The 23,953-nt window shown below is 44.2% G+C and overlaps 1 protein-coding gene across 3 annotated transcripts in view; it reads left to right on the top strand.

The window, feature by feature from the left end:
- Window positions 1-23,953, top strand: part of LOC145355752 (unconventional myosin-XVIIIb-like) — a 344,749-nt gene that overhangs the window by 256,966 nt on the left and 63,830 nt on the right. For all 3 annotated transcript variants that reach the window (XM_080208083.1, XM_080208085.1, XM_080208084.1), the window contains 4 exons: window positions 6,630-6,743; window positions 9,631-9,747; window positions 14,116-14,199; window positions 17,045-17,182. In XM_080208083.1, the coding sequence (XP_080064209.1) occupies window positions 6,630-6,743; window positions 9,631-9,747; window positions 14,116-14,199; window positions 17,045-17,182 (453 nt within the window). The remainder of the gene's footprint in view (window positions 1-6,629; window positions 6,744-9,630; window positions 9,748-14,115; window positions 14,200-17,044; window positions 17,183-23,953) is intronic.

Genomic DNA, 23,953 nt, shown 5'->3' with positions numbered 1-23,953 from the left:
ACTGTGCCACCATGCTGCCCTTTAATTTAACAATCTGTAACAAAGCTGTGCTTAATTGTATAGTTGAATAAAACATCTGTTTCCAGCTTCTGGATTTTATTTTTTAAAATGTGCTGCTTTGGAGAAAGTGGCTTACTGAGTTCACTGATCATCTGTGAATTTGGAAGGGTAGGCGTGGTCATAAAGGGACAGCAGCACAGTGCTGGTCATTGATACAAAGTGCCAACAATGACTAACACCCATGTATGCTGCAAGAGGGCATAGATTTATAAGAGATGGTCAGTTTAGGGAGACGTGCAGGGAAAGTTTTTCACACAGAGGATTGTTGGTGCTTGGAATGCACTGCCAGTGGAAGTGGTGGAAGCAGGCATATTAGCAATACTTAAGACGTGTCTTGATGAACACATGAACGGGAGGCAGGTAGAAGGATAGAAACTGAATATTGGCAGAGGCTTGGTGGGCCGAAAGACCTGTTCCTGTGCTGTATTGTTCTTTGATCTTTGTAAAGTGACAGAAAATATACCAAGTTGCTGCACAGGGGATAATAAGCTTTTGCTGAGCTTGTGGGAGAGTTTGAGCAGATTCCCAAACATGTAAGATTAGAAAGTAGGAGAATGAAGGGGTGAACTTACTGAGGTCTATAAAACGATGAGGACATGGATAGGATGAACACACGTAGTATTTTTCCCAGGGAAGGGGAATTGAAAACTAGAATTCATAGGTTTAAGGTGAGAGAGGAAAGATTTAAAAGTGATCCAAGGGGCAACTTCCTCACACAGAGGGTGGTGTGTATATGGAATGAGCTGCTGGAGAAAGTGATTGAGGCAGGGACAATAGCAACATTTAAAAAACATTTGGATAAATACATGGTTGGAAAAGGAATAGAGGGATATGGGCCAAACGCGGGCAATTGGGACGAGATGGGAGGGCACCATAGTCGACGTGGACTTAATGGGCCGAACGAGCTGTTTCCATGCTGTATTGCTGTGTGACTTTACGGCTGGAATTTTACTGCCCAGCCCGCCACGGGGTTCGGAACGGGTGAGGGGCGGACAACGGAAAGGTCCATTGACCTCGGTCGGGATTTTACTCTTTTGGAACGAGCGTGGCCGTAAAATCCCACCCTATGATTCTATGGCCAGGATTTTACTGGCTTATGCCACCCATCGATAGGTGGAGTGAGCCGGTAAAATCACGCCAGAACTGAAAAATCAGGATCACGGAAATTCCGGCCATGGTATTGCAGGCAGAATTCCGTGTGGTGGTTTGGAATCTATTTATTTACGCTCTGTGGGAGTTAATGGCTGGGTCACAATTATTGCCCATCCCAAATTGCCCTTGAATGGAAAGGCTTTGCTCGGCCATTTCAGAGGGCATTTAAGAGTCAACCGCATTGCTGTAGGTCAGTCCAGGTAAAGACAGCAGATCTCCCTAAAAGGAATGATTATCAGTGGATATCTACTTCCAGATCTATTTTTAATTTGAATTCAAATTTCACAATTCATCATGCTGAGGTTTAAATCCTGATCCCCAGAACATTACCTAGGATCTCTGGATAGCAGTGTAGTGATAATACCACTGTGCCTCTGCACCCCCTTTATTCATGGAGGATGGCTAGTATTTTTTTCCAGGTGGTGTTCCTGGTATCAATTTTAAAAATTACAAGAATAATCTTGAGTTAAATTACATACAGCGTTATGTTTTTTTGTTATGTAGAAAAAGATCAAAATGAATCACAATGAACTAGCCCACTCATGTCTTCCTAATTAATTCAAACCTAATTTGAGAGAGAAAATGACCATTGTTAGAAATTTAAATAAAATGTTGGAAATGCACTGCAGGTCAAACTGCAATTGAAAGTGAAAGATTGTTCTTTGATGGGGTCCTTCATTTTGTCTGGCTAGTTAACAGAACGAAAATGCTTGCGTTCATAATGCACCTGCCCCTAATCTCGTTAAGTGCTTGATGCAATTAATTGAAGTCCAGTGACTTGCTTTACACTCGAACTTATGACAAAGGATCCCATTGGAAATATGAAGCTGTCTTTCTCTTTGGCAGGCTGCCTGATCTGTTTTGTAATTCCAAGTTCCAATAATTTGCCCTTAGTGGTATTTTGGTATTAATAACAATGTTTCCTTCTCAGTTTCTCTCTACCCACAGGAACAGGAGTGGGCCATTTAGCCCTTGAGTCCGTCTTGTCATTCAATCAGATTGATCAACGAGCTCACTCCAGATACGGACTTTGCCCCATCCCCCTTAATACCTTTCATACCAGTTAGCACTGCTGCCTCACAGCACCAGTGTCCCGGGTTCGATTCCTGGTTAGGGTCACTGTTTCTGCGGAGTTCTCCCTGTGTCTGTGTGGGCTTCCTCCGGGTGCTCTAGCTTCTTCCCACAGTCCGAATGAAGTGCTGATTAGGTGCATTGGCCGTGCTAAATTCTCTCTCCCGAACAGGCACCAGAGTGTGACGACTTGGGGATTTTTGTAGCAACTTCATTGCAGTGATAATGTAAGCCTACTTGTGACATTAATAAATACATTTTAAAAACCCATATAAGAACATAAGAAATAGGAGCAGGAGTAGGCCATCTAGCCCTTCGAGCCTGCCCCGCCATTCAATAAGATCATGGCTGATCTGTCGTGGCTCAGTTCCACATTCCCGCCCTCTCCCCATAACCCTTAATCCCCTCTCTTATCAAAAACCCATCAACCCGTGTCTTAAAAATATTTAGCGAGGTAGCCTCCACCACTTCAACGGGCAGAGAATTCCAGAGATTCACCACCCTTTGAGTGAAGAAGTTCTTCCTCAACTCCGTTCTAAACCGCCCCCCCCTTTATCTTGAGGCTGTGCCCCCTAGTCCTACTGTCCTTTCTGAGCGGGAAGAGTCTCTCCACCTCTATCCTATCCATCCCATTCATCATCTTATATGTCTCAATGAGATCTCCCCTCATTTTTCTAAACTCTAACAAGTACAAGCCTAGTTTATTCAGCCTCTCCTCATAGCTCAACCCCCTCAACTCCAGCATCAGCCTAGTAAACCTCCTCTGCACTCCCTCCAAGGCCAAAATATCCTTGCGTAAGTACGGTGCCCAAAACTGCACACAGTACTCCAGCTGCGGCCTCACCAATGCCCTATACAGCCGCAGCAAGACCTCCCTACTTTTATATTCAATCCCCCTTGCTATGAAGGCCAGCATCCCATTCGCCTTCCTGACCACCTGCTGCACCTGCAAGCTGGGTTTTTGCGACTCATGCACAAGGACCCCGAGGTCCCTCTGCACCATCGCCTGCTGCAGTTTTTCGCCACGTAAGTAATAATCCTTCCTACCATTATTCCTACCAAAGTGGACCACCTCGCACTTGCCAACATTAAATTCCATTTGCCATTTCCTGGCCCATTCGCCCAGCCATCCCTTGATCCCTTTAGCCCCAAGAGCTAGATCGAATCTCTTCTTGAAATCAGACTATATTTTGGCCTCAACTACTTTCTGTGGTGTTAAATTCCATACATTCACTACCCTCTGGGTTAAGAAATTTATCCTCACCTCAGTCGTTTATACATGGCCTGTGGTGCATTAGCTTTTATGATTATTTTGTTTACCAATTTATAACATTTTAGTAACAGTATAACATATACTGTTGTATATGGACCTTTCCATCCCCCCAGTCCCCTACCAAGTCCCTTTGGATTTCCATTGTCATCATTCAGAAAGTATTTAGTTGTTCTTTTGGGTCCTGACTTTTGAAAGAATATTCTTCCACAAGGTGTAAGCATACCAGATAGGCCATAATTTATTGCCCATCCCTAGTTGCCCTTGAGATGGTCATAGTGAGACACCTTCTTGAACTGTGGTACAGATACACAAGGGAGACGCAGGATTTTGACCCAGTGACAGTGAAGGAATGGTGATATATCTCCAAGTCAGGATGGCGTGTGGTTGGGAGGACAACTTGCTGGTGGAGCTTTTGCCATGCATCTGCTGCCCTTGTACCTTCCAGGTGGGAGAGGTCATGGGTTTGGAAGGTGCTGTCGGAGGAGCCTCTGTGAATTACTTGTAGTGCATCTTGTGGATGGTACACATGGTTGCTACTGTGATTCAGTGGTGAAGGGAGTGAATGTTGGAGGTGGTGGATGGGGTACCAATCAGGAAAGTTGCTTTGTCCTGGATTGTGTCAAAGTTGTTGAGTGCATGTTTAAAAGGTTGGCACTAATGTCATGAGGAGTCTCCAGTCGTATCCTCCCTGTCTGTGCTGACTGAAATGGAAAGTTTGGACCTCTATAACAATATCTGTTCCAGAGCTTCCATTTTCAATGCACTTTTCTCTTAGTCTAGTTAAAACCTCATGGCTCAGAGATAGTGATCGGCAGTGAAGGCAGGGGGGTGGGTACAATTGCCTCTAACCTACACATAAGTCCCACTGGGGGATCTTATGATCTCTGCTGTGAGAACATGAACTCGATCCTCCTGCAATGACACTGCTATTGTTGGCAGCATTCCATACTGGCGCTTCCCAATCTGGAGCTGCAGTGATTCACCGAGCTCTCCCAGCAGCCAATCACCTTAAAGGATTTTCACAGACAGCCAAACAGGAAAGGAAAAACACAAAAATAAAATCACCTTTAAACATTTTTGCGTGAAGCAAATAAAAGATTTGGATATATAACGTGGCTCAAAAGTAGAAGTTAAAGTATTTTAAAATAAGTTTTTTTTAATTATTAATTTAGAAGTTTAACTTTTAAAATATATAAATTAATTAGACAACAACACTTCAACATTGTCAAGACATTGAATATATTCAAGACACGGCTAGATAGCAATTGGGGCGAATGGGATCAAAGGTTATGGGGAGAAAGCAGGATGAGGCTACTGAGTTGGACGATCAGTCATGATTGTGATGAATGGCGGTGGAGCAGGCTCGATGGGCCAAATGGCCTCCTCCTGCTCCTATCTTCTACATTTCTTTGTTTCACAACTATAAAATTCTTATCAAGGCCAGTTCTGTCATTCTTCAAATTGTAATAATGCTATTTTGCTGTTAAAAACCCAGATAACCAGACTGAACAAGTTGTAATTTTTTTTGAAAGTTTTCCAAATGCGCCATGATTGCAGGGAAGGTGTATTTCTCGCTGAGAGGGAGGGGGATACACAATGCAACCTGTGTCAGAGCCCTGAGTGACTGAATACAACTACAGCACTTCCCTGCTGAGCTGCACAGGCCCAACATCCTGAGGTTGCATAAAAGCAAAATACTGCAGATGCTGGAATCTGAAACAAAAACAGAAAACGGCTGGAAAATCCCAGCAGGGCTGGCAGCATCTGTGGGGAGAGAATGGAGCCAACATTCCGAGTGTGGACCAGACTCGGAATGTTGGCTCGATTCTGTCTCCACAAATGCTGCCGGACCTGCTGAGACCTTCCAGCATTTTCTGTTCTGGTTTTGATTTCCTCAGCTGCAGTCAGTTTCAAAGTTCTAATGATGGCTAGCAGTGACAGTTCACTGTCAAAGCCCACCCCATTCTTTCTGGACTGTCAGCTATAAGGGTGCCAATGAGAATTCTGAAAAATATTCTGACATAAATAGGGGTAATCAAGGTGGGAATTACTTTTACCACATAAGCACCAGGATTTGGGTTTATTAACATATGCTGTGGACCAAGGCAGCTTTCCTCTCCTAGCTTTCCAATCTCATAGCGATAGTTTAGCTTCTCGAGTTAGGATGTGAGCCCAGAAATCAAAGTCATAGGTTTAAGATTAATTGGCCTGAGGCGAGTCTTGTGGTTAGAACAGGCATTTTTCCCCACAGGACAAAAGTTGACATGTGAAACAAACTGTCGGCAAAGCCTTCGAGTCTCAGATGAATAAATTCTTTAATAAGGTGTTGTAGGCTGTCAGATACTGTTTGGTAGTTCTTAATGAAATCTCTGTAATCTTAAGTAAGTTAACTGCCCATATTTATTACCTGCATCAACGATGTCAAGGGTTCAAACTAAGAGCTGCCTCCATGCTCGCTTGCGCACATGGCTTTGTCCAACATGAGGTGTGGATCATGTGATCCTTTATATCACTGTGTGGGTAGAACTGTATGGAATCCCCTATATGTGCTAGACCACAATCCTACATTAGGAACCAAAATTCTGGTTGAGAATGTATTTTGAGGTCAGAGCATTGACTGAAATCATTTAATGGGATATGAAAGTTTCCGTGTTAGTACTTTTTTGGGAACAGATCCATGTGGAGAGAGGGCCAAGGTCGAACAGCAGAGATTTCCAATGGAGCGATGTGCTAATGTTTCTCTGGGTGATTTTCGAATAACAAGGAGTATTTATGTGGAAATTTCCTCCAGGTTATTAAATATGTGAGGTTGAATCCATTGTAAACGGTCTACCCAATGAACAGGCTCATTCTGTTCTATATGTGCATGCAGATATTTCTCTTTCCGGAGTTTTTTCCAGATGGTTCAGCCGGAAGTATGGGAGGTGGGGAATCCTTGCATCCAGGGATAAAGCTGGTGCGCTGATGTGCCATTTAAATATCAAAAGAGGCAGTAAAGAATCTCTTGTGGTTAAAAGTCCATTTGTAGTCCAGTTGTGACTCAACGAGACTCTTTCTGTCTTCCCTCCAACAGTTGGAAGAAAGCAAGGCTCATTGTGCAGAGACAGAGAAGATTTACAAATCCACGATGCAGGAGTTGGAAAACCTTCATGTTCAGGTCGAAAATATTCAGAGAGACAAGAATACGGTAAGGACAAGTATTGCTTGACTCTGCCTCCAGCCCAATGACTTGTTTCATTTGGTTTGATGTATTATTGTCACATGTATTGGGATACACTGAAAATATTGTTTCTTGCACGCTACACAGACAAAGCATATCTTTCATAGAGTACATAGGGGAGAAGGAAGAGAGAGGGTGCAGAATGTAATGTTACAGTTACAGCTAGGGCGTAGAGAAAGATCAGCTTAATATATGATAGGCCCATTCAAAAGTCCGATGGCAGCAGGGAAGACGCTATTCTTGAGTTGGTCGGTACGTGACCTCAGACTTTTGTATCTTTTTCCCAACAGAAGAAGATGGAAGAGAGAGTGTCCAGGTTGGGTGGGGTCCTTGATTACGCTGGCTGCTTTTCTGAGGCAGCAGGAAGTATAGATGCAGTCAACGGATGGGAGGCTGTTTTGCGTGATGGACTAGGCTTCTTTCACAACCTTCTGTAGTTACTTGCGATTCCTCAGCAGATGATGCTCCTCTCTGTCCAACTGCTGCTTATTTAACCTCAAACTTACCCTTTCATTGGGTTTCACGACCATGAAAGCAGCATGCCCCGATGCTCTTAGCAAAGTAATTATCACGAGCAAATTATAAGCTGTCTAACCCAAGGCTTTCTATCGTATGATTGGCATAGTTACATTTATTAGCTGGGTAGTATGCCCAATGTCGGAGGATTAGAGAGTTAGCACTCAAACAACCTCATCTTGAAACAGGCATTGCCGTTCTGCGCATTGTGGGAAATGAACGAAAAAAATCAAAGCAATGCTTAATTCCCCATGTGAGTTAAAGCTGCCTCATTAACTCTGGCAATGGTGAATTGAAAGCCCCTTCAGTCATACTTGACAACCTCTTCCTGTCTTTTTGATCCTTATCCCTGGCTATACTTCAGGAAGTCAAAGGATTGTCATTCCCGGGGAAAAGAGACAGATAAGAGTATCTGAAATGTTCCGCTCAGATCCGTTTTGCTCTGTTTTACTTTCTGCTTCTGTTTTGCGTTTGTCTGATGTATCACCCGGCTTGTCTGTGCAGCGTTCACCATTAAAGCTGGCACATCAAATGCATGCACCTCGATCTATCCTCACTAAGCTTCTCATCACAACATCAAAAAGAATTATCCTTTATCATTTAGAAATAAAAGGAATCGTGTCTTCTGTGAACACCGTTTTTTGGTGCTTTTACTCAGCTTGCCTTGTGGCGCAGTGGTTAGCGTGGCTGCCTCACAGTGCCAGGGACCTGGCTTCGATTCCCAGTTTGGGTCACTGTTTGTGTGGAGTTTGCATGTTCTCCCCGTGTCTGCGTGGGTTTCCTCCGTGTGCTCCGGTTTCCTCCCACAGCCCAAAGATGTGTGGGTTAGGTTGATTGGCCATGCTAAATTGATCCAAGTTCCGGAGGGGATAGCAGGGTAAATAAATGGCGTTACGGGGATAGGGTGAGATTGTTGTTGGTGCAGGCTTAATGGGCCGAATGACCTCCTTCTGTACTGTAGATATTCTATTATATGATGATGATAGAATGATGCAGCATAGGACAAGATAATTCTTGTGACTGTACCACGGGTTTAACTCACAATCCGGGGGCTACTAGACCTGTTTTTTTTCCCCTCTGGTAACAGTTTTCATAGAATCCTTACAGCACAGAAAGAGGCCATTCAGCCCACCTAACCTGCACTGACAACAATCCCACCCAGATCCTATCTCTGTAACCCCATGTATTTACCTTGCAACTCTCCCTGACACAAAGGGTCAATTTAGCATGGCCAATCAACCTACCCTGCACATCTTTGAAGGAAACTGGAGCACCCGGAGGAAACCCACGCAGACATGGGGAGAATGTGCAAACTCCACACAGAAAGTGACCCGAGGCCAGAATTGAACCCAGGTCCCCAGCACTGTAAGGCAATAATGCTAACCACTGTGCCACTGTGCTGCCCATGGGTGTATTTCCGTTCCCCACATGCCCAAGTCATGCCATTCCCTTCAGCTCAGCTTAAATTCCATCTGTTTAACAATTTCCATTCATATTGTTTCTTGGCATCTTTTTACCTACTGCCACTTTTCATGACACATTAGAGAAAGTTAGAGAATTCCCCCACCCCCGCCCCCTGTGCCTAACCTCCTTCACCATCCTGACCTCTTCCAGCCCCTGACCTTTGAAACTCCCATCCCCAAACTCTGAACTTTGGGGGTCAACATCAGACCCCCCATCCTGACCCCCAACTCATTAATCCTCGATTCCCCTCAAGAAAGCTCCTGACCACATTTGCTTTTCCTTTACTTTCACTTCAGACTGTCCTGGATTTACAGTTTGTGGGGTCTTGCGCTTAGTTTCATTTCTGGGTGATAGGCCCCACCTAAAATTGGGTTAATCCGAGCAGCAGCAGAATGAGGCCAGGAGATCCTTAACTGGCCACTTGAGGGCCTCAGTTGTTGGCGGGGCAGGAGGGGCAACCATGGGCCTTCCTGTGCGGAATTTAGTTTAGCCGGAAGTGAGAAGATGGCGTGATTTGGGTACGTTGCTATCTGCCAAAACATATGACATCTTCACACCAGCAAGAGCATAAGGTTCCATCCGTTGTTGGAACATTCCAAAGGCTCAGTCCCAGGCGGCAGAACCTCAGCTGTTTGTAGATCAGTCAGAGGCAGGAATTGTTAGTCACCCATTTTCCAGATGCTCCCAATCGAACTGTGTAACTGAAATGGCAAAAAGGGGAACGGATCAAATAGATGGATTTGAGGAAAGGTCCCGGATGCAGTGCGTATGGTGTCTGGTTCAACCAGGCCTGCAGAGGCATTCAGAGATAATGGGAGATTTTAAAGTTGAGTCAGTCTGTCCTTCAGTGAGATTTCTATCTGTTTGGTGGCAGGCTGATGAGCAGCTTTACCAACTGGAGCATGAGAAGGCCGATCTGTTGAAACGTCTTGAGGAAGATCAGGAGGACCTGAATGGACTTATGAAGAAACACAAGGATCTCATTGCTCAGGTAAGTGGATTTCTTTGTCCAACTGTGCTGGGTGACCCTTAACATTGATAAATATTCAAGTGGTGAATGTGTTTCCTTTGGAGTTTTGACTCATGTTAATTATATAAAATCTAGAAAGGTCTTAAAGTCATTTTTTTAAAATTTAAGTTTATTTATTAGTCACAAGTAGACTTACATTAACAATGCAATGAAGTTACTGTGAAAATCCCTTAGTCACCACGCTCCAGCGCCTGTTCGGGTACACTAAGGGAGAATTTAACACGGACAATGCACCAAACCGACACATCTTTCAGACTGTGGGAGGAGACTGGAGCACCCGGAGGAAACCCATGCAGACACAGAGAGATCCTCAGTTGGAGACAGGAAGGAGAGTTGTACAATCGCATAGTTTATTCTGTCATGACCTTTGTTGTAAATGCCTCTTTATCATTGGCAATGAATGCTTTGTTACTTTGAGCCACATGGAGTTGCCCTCGATTTATTGCCCCAACCTTTTCTCATAACTCTCTCCCCATTCCAAGCATCAGTCAGGTGAACCCTTGCTGAACTATTTCTAACACATTTACAGTCTTTCTTCAATAAGGAGACCAAAACTGTACAAACATGATTCACAATTTAGGGCAGCACGGTGGTTAGCACTCAGAGCACCAGGGACCCAGGTAAAATTCTGACCTGGGGTGACTGTCTGTGTGGAGCTTGCACATTGTCTGCGTGGGTTTCCTCCGGGTACTCCGGTTTCCTCTCACAGTCCAAAGATATGCAGGTTAGGTGGACTGGCCAAGCTAAGTTGTCTCTCAGTGTCCCAAGATGGTACGTTAGGGGGATTAGCGGGGTCAAGGTGTGGGGTTACAGGGTTAGGGTGGGGAGATGGGCCTCGGTAAGATGCTGTCAGAGAGTTGGTGCAGACATGATGGGCCAACTGGCCTCCTTCTGACCTGTACACATTATATGATTCTATTAATTCTTGATTTGATATTTGATCAGAATGTGAATTTTATATCTATTTTATTGAACAACAGGGGATAGTAAAAACTTTTCAGTGGTTTAGATTTAGCATTCACAAAATCAACCATTCTGTTTCTCTGTTATTGTATGTGAATTATCTCATGATGATGAGGGAGGTTGAAATACTGTTCATTAACGATGATGGTGCAAAAATGGTAATATTTCTGTTTAGAGCTTTTACTATCCAAGAACACTTTATTTCTGCGATCCTTCAGGATCTTTCGTGTTTGGGGTTCTGAGTTGGTTTTGAGGGTAATTGTAGAGGGATGTTTAACAGTGCTGGAAATCCCACTTGTGCTGTTGGCTACGGGAGCTGCTGTTCTGGGTAAACAAGTCTGAGCCAAAATACAAGCAGGGAAGCATCAGCAGAGATAAAACATCGAATCACAATGTAGAAGATAAGAGCAGGAGGAGGCCATCCTGCTCTTCGAGCCTGTTCCACCATTCATCATGATCATGGCTGAGCATCCAGCTGAATAGCTTAATCCTGCTTTCTCCCCAAAACTTTTGATCCCACCATGGGGATTCCTTCGGGCACTCCCCAAAATCTGCCCTCATTTTCACATACGTCTCTCCTGGCTGTTCCTTCCTCCAAACTCTTCTTGAGCTCTGCATGTTGTTGGCTAGGCCAATGTCTTTTCCAACCTTAATAACCTTTGAGGAGATATCGGTGAGCTGCCTTTTTGACCCACTGGACTCTGTGTGGTGTAGGCACATCCACAGTGCTGTTAGGGAGGGAGATCCAGGTTTATGAATCAGAATGGTGGAGGGACAGTATTTATATGGCTGAGTCTGGACTGTGTGTGAAATGGAAGAGAACTTGGAAGTGGTGGTGTCCTCATGTGCTTCGCTGCTGTTGAACTTCTAGGTAGTAAAGCTTGTGGGTTTAGGAAGTGCTGTTGAAAATGTGGTGACCCTCCTTCTTTAATATAGGCCAAAGTTTTCTGATGCTTCCCTCTGGTCAGCTCTTCCCTTCCGCTGATGGTGGCACCCCCTCCCATGGTGCATTACCCGGTGGTGGAAGATGCAAGCAAAACCCAATTAACATCAGTGGGACCAGAAGATCCTGCCCATTATCTCACACTACAACGATTTGTATCAAAGCAGTGATTCTAATATTAAAAAACCCAACGTGCTTCATAGAGGGAAAAAAATGAATGCAGCTTTTGTGATGACGCTGTACCTTTAAGAAATATACTTACACCATATTTCTTGTAGGGGGTATATTTGGAATTCAGATCTGTTTTGCAGGATGCTAATTTGTCTAGGAAAACCTTTAAATTAGTAGCCGGGAGAACAAGATAAATACTAATTTTAGACATGGAATGTTTGTTTAAGCAAAGCTAATACACTTCTGTTTACTGAGGTTTCTCCTGGGGTTTCAGAGCAGAGTTTTGATTGACAGAGACAGAGTCATGTGGTTAGTGGGAGGAGCTAACTTTGCTGGAAAGAAGGAGTTTCAGTTTCATTTTAAAATAGAAGCAGTTGCTGCCTAGGCTACCAGAAGAAAACAATGTCTCTCTGACTCATTTTGAAAGCACCAGGACTGGTAACTTAAGTCACAGCAAGTATGTTTGTGTTTAGCTAATTAATTTTTAAGAGGGGGTTTAAATCAATAAGAGGAATGTTGCTTGAATTGGAATTTATAGCGATAGGTGAGCAGTTAAGAATTGTATCTTGTTATGTTTAAGTGTTTAAGTATTGTTCAATTGCTAAAAGTTAAGCTAATTCATTTGTTTTAGTTAAATTGTCTTGTTAAATAAAGTTTGTTTTGATAAAAGATTCTTAGTTTGTCAGTAGATTTGAGCCTGGAGTGATACATCATATTCGCACATTAATGCCAAAGTAAAAAATTGTTTGGAGCCTAGTCTGGCTTCATAGTATCCCTTGGGGTTTCTGACAATCAACAATGGTTTCATGGTCATCAGTAGACTCTTAATTCCAGATTATTTTTAATGAATTCAAATTCTACCATGGCTGGTTTCGAACCCGGGTCCCCAAAATGCTAACTGAGTGTCTGGATTAATAGTCTAGCAATAACACCACGAGGCCATTGCTTTCCCTAGGTAAGATCCTTTAGATAAGTCCTTTATGGCCTTCTAATCCTCACTACTTGTTTACATATTGGTATTTCTTTTTGGAATGTGAGCATCACTGGCAAAGCCAACGTGTATTGTTCATCTCTAATTGCACTTGTGACAGTGATGAACCATTGCAGATGATATGGTGTAGGTACATCCACACTGCTGTTAGGGAGCAAGACTACATTTCTGACCCAGGGGCCAGGGTATATTTCCAAGTCAGAATGGCGCAGGGAATTTTTCTTGTGTTGGTGGTTCCTTGTACTTCTTGGAGGTTGCAGTTGTGTGTTTGGAAGGTACTATTGAAGGAGTTTGGGAGTACTGTTGAGTGCATCTTGTAGATGGTGCTTGCTGCTGCTACTGTGCGCTGGTGGTCAAGGAAATCAATGTTTAAGATGGTGGGTAGGGTGTTTGTTGAATGGGATATTTTGTCCTGGAGGTGTTCAGCTTATTGAGTGTCTTCATCCAGGCAAGTGGAAAGTATTCCATCACACTCCTGATTTGTGCTTTGTAGATGGTGGATGGGCTTTGGGGAGCCAGGAAGTGAGTTACTAGCCACAGAATTCCCAGACTTTGACTTGTTCTTGTAGCCACAATATTAATGTAGCTAGTCCATCCAGTTCAGTTTCTGGTTAAGAGTATCTCCCAGGATGTTGATTGTGAGGGATTTACTGATGGTAAGTAACGTTGACTATCAGGTCGGATGGATAGATTCTCTTTTGTTGGAGATGGTCATTACCTGACATTTGTGTGGTGCACATGTTACTTGCCACTTTCCACTGGCAGGTGAAACTAGAACACGGAGGCATGGCCTCAAAAGAAGAGGGAGCAGATTTAGAACTGAGTTGAGGAGGAACTTCTTCACACAAAGGGTTGTAAATCTGTGGAATTCCCTGCTCAGTGAAGCAGATGAGGCTACCTCACTGAATGTTTTTAGGCAAGGATAGATAAACTTTTGAACAGTAAAGGAATTAAGGGTTGTGATGAGCGGGCGGGTAAGTGGAGTTGAGTCCACAAAAAGATCAGCTGTGATCTTATGGAATGGCAGAGCAGGTTGGAGGGGCCAAATGGACTACTCCTGCTCCTAGTTCTTAATGTACTCATGTTCATATCAGCCCAAGCCTGAATATTGCCCAAGTTTACTGCACGCACTGAAAATATTTCCAATGATCAAAATCTTCTACAGGAGAGGCCTTGCAGTTTCATACATATTAAAAGTGACTTTGATATTCATTTTTGTTTGATTTATCAAATTCTAACTCCCTTCATTCTTCATCACTAGTCGTCCAATGACATTGCACAGATACAGGAGCTGCAACGTCAGTTGGAAGAAGCTACAAAGGAAAAACAAAGTTTTGAAGAAAAGGTAGGAGGTTTAATGCCAGCATCTGTGACGTCAGGGTTGGTTCCAGGTTAATGAATTTAATTCCTAGATCAGTTCCGAGAATTTCTTTTTGAGTCGAAGAGCATTCGTAGACTTAGTAGCTGCTCTGCCTGCTGTACCTGGCACTGCAAATTGACAACAGCTCTGTCTTAGTTTGCCTTTGAATAATTGCATGTAACCTTTGCGCTACAGTAATGGATAGACCTTACGGTGCGCTGCACACTATTTTGGTATTCTAGCAGGAAGTTATCGCCTCCAAAGATCAAAGATTAATGCATCATTAAGGGCAAAAACCCGTGACACTGTTCATGACGGCATTAGTGTTGAGGTGCTTTTTTTAACTGGTAAAATTGGGACACATCTTCAACCTTTTTAAATGAGCCATTAAATGACACACGGTTAGAGACTGAAAAGGGCAAAGGAATTAGTTTAAATGGACCAAGTCAACAACCATTTCATTTAAAAACACCAATTCTCAAAGAAATGCCCTTACAAATTCCCTGTAAAAGCATGGATATTTGATGCTGAAATGTTTGATCCATCTGAAGAAGACGGAAATAGTTATTGTTGAATGTTCATTAAAATCCAACCCGTAATCTCACTCATCAATTGATCTCTTTCTTTTAAGCCTCTACTTCTGAGGGAATCCAGTTCCCAAGCCTTCATTATAATTTTTGTTCCCTCTCGCAGAATATTCTCTTGATCATTCACTTCTGACTCACGCACAAATGTCAGCTAATTTTGTCTCTGAGCTGAGGTAAACCCTCCAGTAGAACACTGCATCTGCCTGAAGTCCAGGTAGATTCAACACACGGCCAATTAGTCCCTAATGTGGTGACTGTAATAATGTTTACCTTCCTTGCAACAGTGGGTCTTGGCAAATAGCTTCCTCTCTGGTTTCTGGAGCTGCCGTTGTAATTCCTGATGCTCCGAAAGTTTATTGGCGAGTGAATTTAATGGCTCGTTCCCTCTCTTTCTGTCTTGCTTTGTAACATTGCCGAGGAAAGGCTACCCCTGCCTTCACACCACTTGCCAATCCCTCACTGCAGGACTGAAATGAAGATTTAGATTTATAGAAGAATCATAGGTTCCCTACAGGAGGCCATTCAGCCCATCTGGTAGGGATGTTACAGCCGTGCTCGCCCCAAGACTGGAAAATCCACCCAGGGTCAACGACCTTTGCCTGGTCTGCCCCTCACCCAATACGATTCCTGGGGCAGGCGGGACAGGAAAGTTCCATCCATAGAGTTTGTACCGACTCTCCAACATGGTAGCCCAGCCAGGCCCTTTCCTGTAACCCCATGTACTTACCCCGCTCATCCCCCTGACTACATCTCTTGGTACGACATTAAGGGGCAATTTAGCTTGGCCAATCCACCTAACCTACTCATCTTTGGACTGCGGGAGAAAACTGGAGCATCCGGAAGGAACCTACGCGGACATGGGGAGAATGTGCAAACCCAACACAGACAGTGACCCGAGGCCGGAATCGAACTCGGGTCCCTGGTGCTGTAAGGCAGCAGCACTAACCATTGTGCCACCGTATTGTCCTATCACTTGCTCCAGCACTCTGTATTGTAACTTTTTAGAGTTTTTTGATAGTGGTCTCCCAGCTCTTTGCTCGGATTGTGACTCTCAATAGAATTCAGGGTAACACTGAAATAACCTAAATTTTCCACTCTGCCTAACTCAGTAATAAATTAGACAAGTAACTGCTACTGAGCATCCATTTGTGATTGTGATCCTGTTATTTTTTAAAATTCATTCAATGGAAGGGGGCTTCCATTGGCTAGGCCAGCATTTATTGCCCATCGCTAGTTGCCCTTGAGAAGGTGGTGGTGAGCTTCCTTCTCAAAACACTGCATTCCCTGAGGTGTAGGTGCACCTACAATGGAGTTAGGGAGGGAATTCCAGGATTTTGACCCAAGGACAGTGAAGGAACAGTGATATGTTTCCAATCAGGATGGTGAGTGGCTTGGAGGGGAACATCCAGATGGTAGTGTCCCAGGTATCTGTTGCCCCTGTCCCTCCAGATTGTAGCGATCATGGATTTGGAAGGTGCTGCCTCAGGACCCTGCAGTGCATCTTGTAGATGGTTCACATTGGCTGAAGCCAATTAGGGTTGAACTGAATTTGGGGCTGTTGTACTTCTTAAATGTATCATTATCCATGAGGGGCAGCATGGTGGCATGGTGTTTAGTGCTGCTGCCTCACAGCGCCGAGGTCCCAGGTTCAATCCCAGCCTCGAGTCACTGTCTGTGAGGAGTTTGCACATTCTCCCCGTATCCAGGTAGGTTTCCTTTGGGTGCTCCAGTTGCCTCCCACACTCCAAAGATGTGTGAGTTAGGTTGATTGGCTAAATTAACCGTAGTGTCAGGGGACTGGCAGGGTAAATGCATGGGGTTATGGGGATAGAGTTTGGATTGGATTGTGGTCGGTACAGACTCGATGGGCCGAATAGCCTCCTTCTGCACTGTAGAGATTCTATGGAAGTGGCCAATATGCTTGTATTTAGATGTCTTTATTGAACTTAAGTAAAAAGAATGCACAATATGGGATAAAAATACACAAAAGTGGCGTATCAAAATATCCATTTGTGGCATGCATTGTCATGGTAATGATGCTACCTTTCCAAAGTAAAATTAACTAACTTAATTAGGGAAAAAGGGTGTATGTGAACCTCTGGCGAAAAGTTGACAATTACAGATATGTGTTATAGTCCATTCCTTGCAAAGTGATGAGGAGTCACATCTTCCCCTTTGCCATTATCTGTGAAATGTGAAACTCAATCCCTCTATGCGTAATTAATCTTTGTTAAAATATACAGTTGCAGGTGGCTCAGAAAAGGATTGCGTACATGGAACACTCGATGGTGGAACGTGGAATCGTAAGCCGTCAGGAAGCTGTCATCTGTGATCTTGAGAACAAGCTGGAGTTCCAGAGGGCGCAGCTGAAGAGATTTGAGGTAGACCTTTGTCTTTTCTTTTCATTCTGAATCCCTTTCTTATCCTTCCAGATGCCATTTGAATCCCTAAATCCACCAAGGTATTTCTTGCAAATCCAGACTGTTTGATTTAGGTTCCTGCACTGGAATCAAGAATTATAATTCCCGGTATTCTCAGAAATTTTAGCAGTAGAATGGACTCGGGTGAATATCGACAACTTAAAAAAAACAGAGGCTGAATTCCTGACCATATTTCGGGAACATTTATTACACGGTTTCTGTTTCATCTGACTGAGATAAAGCTGCAAATCAATCATATGCAATGTAAATAATTATCAAGTAGATGATATCTGAATGAGTGTAAACATCCAGCCTGTAGCAATTTTAATTGTAGAATCCCTACAGTACAGGACAAGGCCATCGAGCCTGCACTGATAACAATCCCACCTAGGCCCTATCCCCATAACCCCCACATATTTACCCTGCTAATCCCCCCTGACACTAGGGGCAATTTAGCATGGCCAATCACCTAAACTACACATCTAATCTGCACTCAGCACCAAAGCATAGAATTCCTACAATGCAGAAGGAGGCTATTTGACCCAACAAGTCTGCACCGACCACAATCCCACCAAGGCTCTATTCCCATAACCTCAGGGTTACGGGCTCTATTCCCATAACCCTGCTAATCCCCTCACACCAAGGGGCAATTTAGTATGGCCAATCCATCTAACCTGCATGCCTAACCCTCACTGCTGCCACACAGCGCCAGGGACCGAGGTTCAATTCCGCCCTCAGGTCGCTGTCTGTGTGGAGTTTGCACGTTCTCCCCGTGTCTGCGTGGGTTTCCTCTGGGTACCCTGGTTTCCTCCCAAAGTCCACAGATGTGTGAGTTAGACTGATTGGCCATGATAAATTGACCTTAGTGTCAGGTGGATTAGCAGGGTAAATATGTGGGGCTATGGGGATGGGACCTAGGTGGGATTGTGGTCAGTGCAGACTTGATGGGCTGAATGGCCTCCTTCTGCACTGTCGGGTTTCTATGATTTCTATGATTCCATGGTCTTTGGACTGTGGGAGGAAACCGGAGCACCCGGAAGAAACCCACGCAGACATGGGAGAACATGCAAACCCCACACGAACAATGACCCAAGGTCGGATTTGAACTCTGGTGCAGTGAGGCAACAATGCTAACCACTGTGCCACAGTGCTACTGGTTCCTTCCCTTGGGGGTGGTTACATTGCTGCAGGTTTTCTTTTCCACTAAGATATATTCACATTTCTCCTAGTTTTGTACTTGACGATTTTTCCTTTTGCTGAAACCTTTATGTGCAGAGTTTTGTCGTCCCACCCACCACAGGGAATCGGAGCAGGCAAGGGGTGGACCATGGAAAGGACCGTTGACCTTGGGTGGAACTTTACGGTTTCAGGATGAGTGAGACCATAAAATCCCACCCTACATTTATGATAGGCAATAAGTACCTGGGGATCTCTCACATCTGTCACTCCTTCTGTGCTGAACTGCTGGGTGAATCCACCAGAGATTGCAGCATTGAAGTTGACCTGGCATTTTAAATATTAATTGGATTCAAGCCATTGGCGAAGCCAAAACCAAGACACCAAGTTTTTCTTTATTGAGAGAGTTCATTGACTTTGTTCTGCCTCACAGCTCTCCTCCCACACAGCCCAGTGCCCCAGTCATCACCTGTTCATACTCTCTTCATAAAACTGATCATCAATAAATCAAGCAAAAATGAGATTGAGGCAGTGTAACGAACATAATATGTCAAAAAGAAACTTATTAAACCAAAATGTCATTACTGGCGGGTGGGGGATGACGATGATGCATCCTGGCCCCCATGGGGCCTAGCAGTCACAGAGAGCCTGGAGTGTACTGGCAGCCTCCGTGTACTCCCTCTCCAAGCCCACTCTTTAAACTTAGTTGTGATACAAAAGCAGACAGTTGGATTGATCCATCTTTTATATCTTCTCAAAGACATTAAATACTCATAGAATCCTACTGTGCAGAAGGAGGCCATTCAGCCCATTGTGTCTGCATTGACCATAATCCCACTCAAATCCTCTCCCCATAACCCCAAGCATTTGCCCAAATTAATCCCCCTGATTCCAAGGGGCAATTTAGCATGGCCAATCCACCTAACCTGTCCATCTTTGGACTGTGGGAAGAAACCAGAGCACCCAGAAGAAACCCACACAGACACAGGAAGAATGTGCAATCTCCACTCAGACAGTGACCCAAGCCAGGAATTGAACCCTAGTCCCTGGTGCTGTGAGGCAGCAGTGCTAACCACTACGCTGCTCAAAACCTGCTTCTTCTGTTCTAAACAGTGTACTGGACATTACAAACTTTAACAATTGTGATTGATAAGATACTGACACGAGACAAATCCATTCTCATTTACCAGAATGCATGTTTAGGACGGCATTCAATGTTTAAGTCGACTCCCTGTTTTTCAGCTAATGATTGCACATTGGCATGGTGGCACAGTTGTTCGCACTGCTGCCTCCCAGAGCCAGGGACTCAGGTTCAATTCCGGCCTCAAGTCAGTGTTTGTGTGGAGTTTGCACTTTCTCCCCGAGTTTGTGTAGATTTCCTCCAGGAGCTCTGGTTTCCTCCCACAGTTTAAAGATCTGCAGGTTAGGTGAATTGGCCATGCTAAATTGCCCCTTAGTGTCTGAAGATGGGTTGGCTAAGAGATTAGTGGGGTACATGCATGGGGTTCTGGGGATAAAGTAGGGGGTATGCGTAGGAAAGATGCTCTGTCAGCGGATCAGTGCAGACCCGATGGACTGAATGGCCTCCTTCTGCACTGTAGTGATTTTATTTTATTCTATGATTCTAGGGAATATTCACACTGGGAGACAGCCTAAATTCATTAGCGCAGAAATACGCGTTCAATGTTACGCTCATCTTACAAGCCAGAAAATGGGATTAAAAAGGCAACATTGCCAAGATTACATGCAAGAGTTTAAGATATGCCCACACATGACTTAAACTGAATTTTACATTTACATTTCAATTTTGCAATGAACTATACACTGTTCACATTTTATGCTCAATTTTTAGGTCCACCCTATTTTTGCAAGGGTTTTTCAAAGCTTCAGAGTTGTCTTACAGAATACTGGAAGGTCTGGATAGAATAGACTTAGGAAAGATTTTTCCATTTGTAAGTGGTACTAAAATGTGAGGGCACAGCCTCAGAGTGAAAGGATAACCCTTTAGAACTGAGATGAGGAGGAAGTTCTTCAGCCAGAGGGTGAATGAATCTAAGAAATTCATTGTCACAGAAGGTAGTGGAGGCCAGGTCAATGCATGTATTTAAGACAGAGATAGATATGTTCTTAATTGGTGAGGAGTCAAATGTTCTTATAGAATCCTACGGTGTAGAAGGAGACCATTTGGCTCATCGAGTCTGCACCATCCCAGGCCCCATCCCTACAACCCCACACATTTACCCTAGCTAGCCCCTCTGACACTAAGGGGCAATTTAGCATGTCCCATCTACCTAACCCGCACATCTTTGGACTGTGGGGGGAAACAGAGCACCCAGAGGAAACCCACGCAGACACAGGGAGAATATGCAAACTCACACTCAGACAGTGACCCAAGGCAAGAATTGAACCCAGGTCCCTACTGCTGTGAGGCAGCAGTGATGACCTCTGTGCCAATGTGCCACAGGGCTGCCCTTACAGAGATAAGACAGGAGAATCGTGTTGAGAAACTTATCAGCCATGATTGAATTGTGGAGAAGACTCGATGGGCTGAATGGCCTAATTCTGCTCCTATACCTTATGATTTTACTATGATCATATGACTTACGTGCCACAATCTACGATGCTTGAGGTTTAGTCCCTGAGTATGATGTGGTTGGAATTATTTTCCCAATGTGCTGAGTCTTCCTCTATTTCAGTTGCTTGGTGTTTTTGCCAGCTTACTCTTTGCCTGATTATTACCTCTCATATTTTAATAGCTTCTGCCTTGCCTGAGTTATCAGCTTATCAAGATTTAATTCAGGTTCTAATTATAATCTTCCAAACAATATATTTTCTTGTTATCCCATGAGGGCAGGACAATGATGCGACTGCTGTGCTCTGGTGAGCAGTATCAATCTATAATCTCTGCTGCCCTGTGGTAGAATCATAGATCACAGAATGGTACAGCATGGAGACCATTCATTCCATCCTCCCTGTGCTGGCTGCTAGGTTATTCAGTTACTTTGGAGTTGTATAGAACTTTGGTGAGGCCACAGCTGGAGTACCGTGCGCAGTTCTGGTTGCCACATTATAGGAAAGATGTGATTGCGCTGGAGGGGGTGCAGAGGAGATACTGCCTGGGATGGAATATTTAAGTTATGAAGAGAGCTTGAGTAGGTTTGGGTTGTTTTCATTGGATCAGAGAAGGCTGATTGAGGTGTACAAGATTATGAGGGACATGGACACAGTGGATAAGGGACATCCTTTTCCCCTTAGTTGAAGGATCAGTCACAAGGAGACATAGGTTCAAGGTGAGGAGTGGGAGGTTTAGGGGCGAGCTGTGGCCTCACCAAAGACTTTTTTACCCAGAGGGTGGTGATGGTCTGGAATGCATTGCCTGGGAGGGTGGTGGAGGCGGGTTGCCTCACATCCTTTAAAAAGTATCTGGATGAGCGCTTGGCACATCATTACATTCAAGGCTATGGGCCAAGTGCTGATAGATGGGATTAGGTGAGAGCTCAGGCGATTCTAATGTGGACCTTCTGCTCAGAATGACTCTACAATTGCATGATTTTGATCATTCTTTTCCCATGGCCCTTAAATGATTTCCCTTATAGGACATATCCAATGATTCTTTCTGCTTCTTTGCATGTTATTTAACTCAGTCAGAAATTGGCTCTGTGTGCATTCAAAGTAGCTTCTCCAGTTTATACAGGTATTATTCATATAACCCCCCTGTGGTTATAGAATCATAGAACCCTACAATGCAGAAAGAGGCCCTTCGGCCCATTGAGTCTGCACCAAACATAATCCTACCCCCATATCCCTACGTATTATACCCACTAATCCCTCTAACCTACACATCCCTGCTCACTAAGGGGCAATTTCTTAACATGGCCAATCAATCTAACCTGCACATCTTTGGACTGTGGGAGGAAACCGGAGTACCCAGAGGGAACCACCCCACCCCCCCCAGAGGAAACCCACACAGACACGAAAAGAATGTGCAAACTCCACACAGACAGTGATCCGAGCCAGGAATTGAATCCAGGATCCTGGAGCTGTGAAGCAGCAGTGCTAACCACTGTGCTACCGTGCCGTCCAGGCTCTGTGAGTAGTTGAAAGAAACACAAAATATCTGCCTCCTTGCTGATCAAATATGTCCCCGCGTTAATCTGATTCCATTATTATCTGAGCCCTAAGCGATGTTAAATCATTTAAAGCCTTTTATCCATTTTAGCTTTCATCTGAAATGAAGTTTACCTGGTGGGTTAATGCAGTGAGAGGCTATTTATCTACATCATCATGCTGCATTGCTAATCTTGCCAAATTGCAGACATATCCGCCCCCCCCCACAACCCGTTGACGAAACCCCCCCCCCCCAACACTTCCTCCAACCCCCTGCTGTTTGACAAACAGTCTTTAGTTTTTTGCAGTTTTCGGATAATTCTGTTTATTTTTAATGGATTTTGGCTTTATGCCACAATGTTGCTTTTGGAAAAGATTAATATGTGGAATAAGAACTGCAGTGATATATCTCCAAAACACTTTCTTCGCTGTTTAACTGAAGTGTGATTGTAATCCCACCCCCCCCATACTTTACAGCTAGTTCTGGCTCCCTCTTCTGGAACCATTGTTCAGAATGGTGACTCACAGCTAAAGCACACCCGCATCATTGTAAGTTTATTGGGGTGTCATGAGTAGCTGAACATTAACATTTCAATGAAGTTACTGCAGGTTGATAATTGTATTCCCATTTTGGAGGTTTGCATTATTACTGGGGTGAGGTTTAAAGTTTATTTATTAGTCACAAGTAGACTTGCATTAACACTGCAATGAAGCTACTGTGAGAATCCTCTAGTGGCCACACTCCGGCGCTTGTTTGGGTACACTGCAGGAGAACTTAGCATGGCCAATGCACCTAACCAGCATGTCTAACAGAACTAGAGGGCATAGCCTCAAAATAAGGGGGGGGGGGGGGGTGGCAGTATAGAACGGAGTTGAGGAGGAACTTCTTCACTCAAAGGGTGGTGAATCTCTGGAATTCTCTGCCCATTGAAGTGGTGGAGGCTACCTCGCTGAATACATTAAGTCACGAGTAGATAGATTTCTGATAGACAAGGGAATTAAGGGTTATGGGGAGAAAGCGGGAAAGTGGAACTGATGCACTTCAGATCAGCCATGATCTTATTGAATGGCGGGGCAGGCTCAAAGGGCTAGATGGCCTACTCCTGCTCCTATTTCTTATGTTCTTATGTCTTTTGGACTGTGGGAGGAAACTGGAGCACCCGGAGGAAACCCACACAGACATGGGTACCAGAATTTAACCACCTTGCCCATCCAGGGCTCATAAGATCCCACACGATGCCAATAGAGAATGCCGTTCTACGAGATTTGCGGGGCAGGCATACTGGTAAAATTCCAGCCTGGGAGAATTTGCAAACTCTGCATAGAAGTGACCCAAGCCAGAAATTATTCCAGGTTGCTGGCACTGTGAGGCAGCAGTGCTAACCACTGTGCTACAGTGCTTCTCCATCTTGCATCTCTTGCTCATTACGGACTATCAACTTTTGCAGT

The sequence above is a fragment of the Carcharhinus amblyrhynchos genome, chromosome 20, assembly GCF_965287045.1.
Source record: "Carcharhinus amblyrhynchos chromosome 20, sCarAmb.v2.hapA, whole genome shotgun sequence".
In the NCBI taxonomy this organism is placed as follows: Eukaryota; Metazoa; Chordata; class Chondrichthyes; order Carcharhiniformes; family Carcharhinidae; genus Carcharhinus; species Carcharhinus amblyrhynchos.
This window is presented reverse-complemented; position numbering and strand designations above follow the sequence as displayed.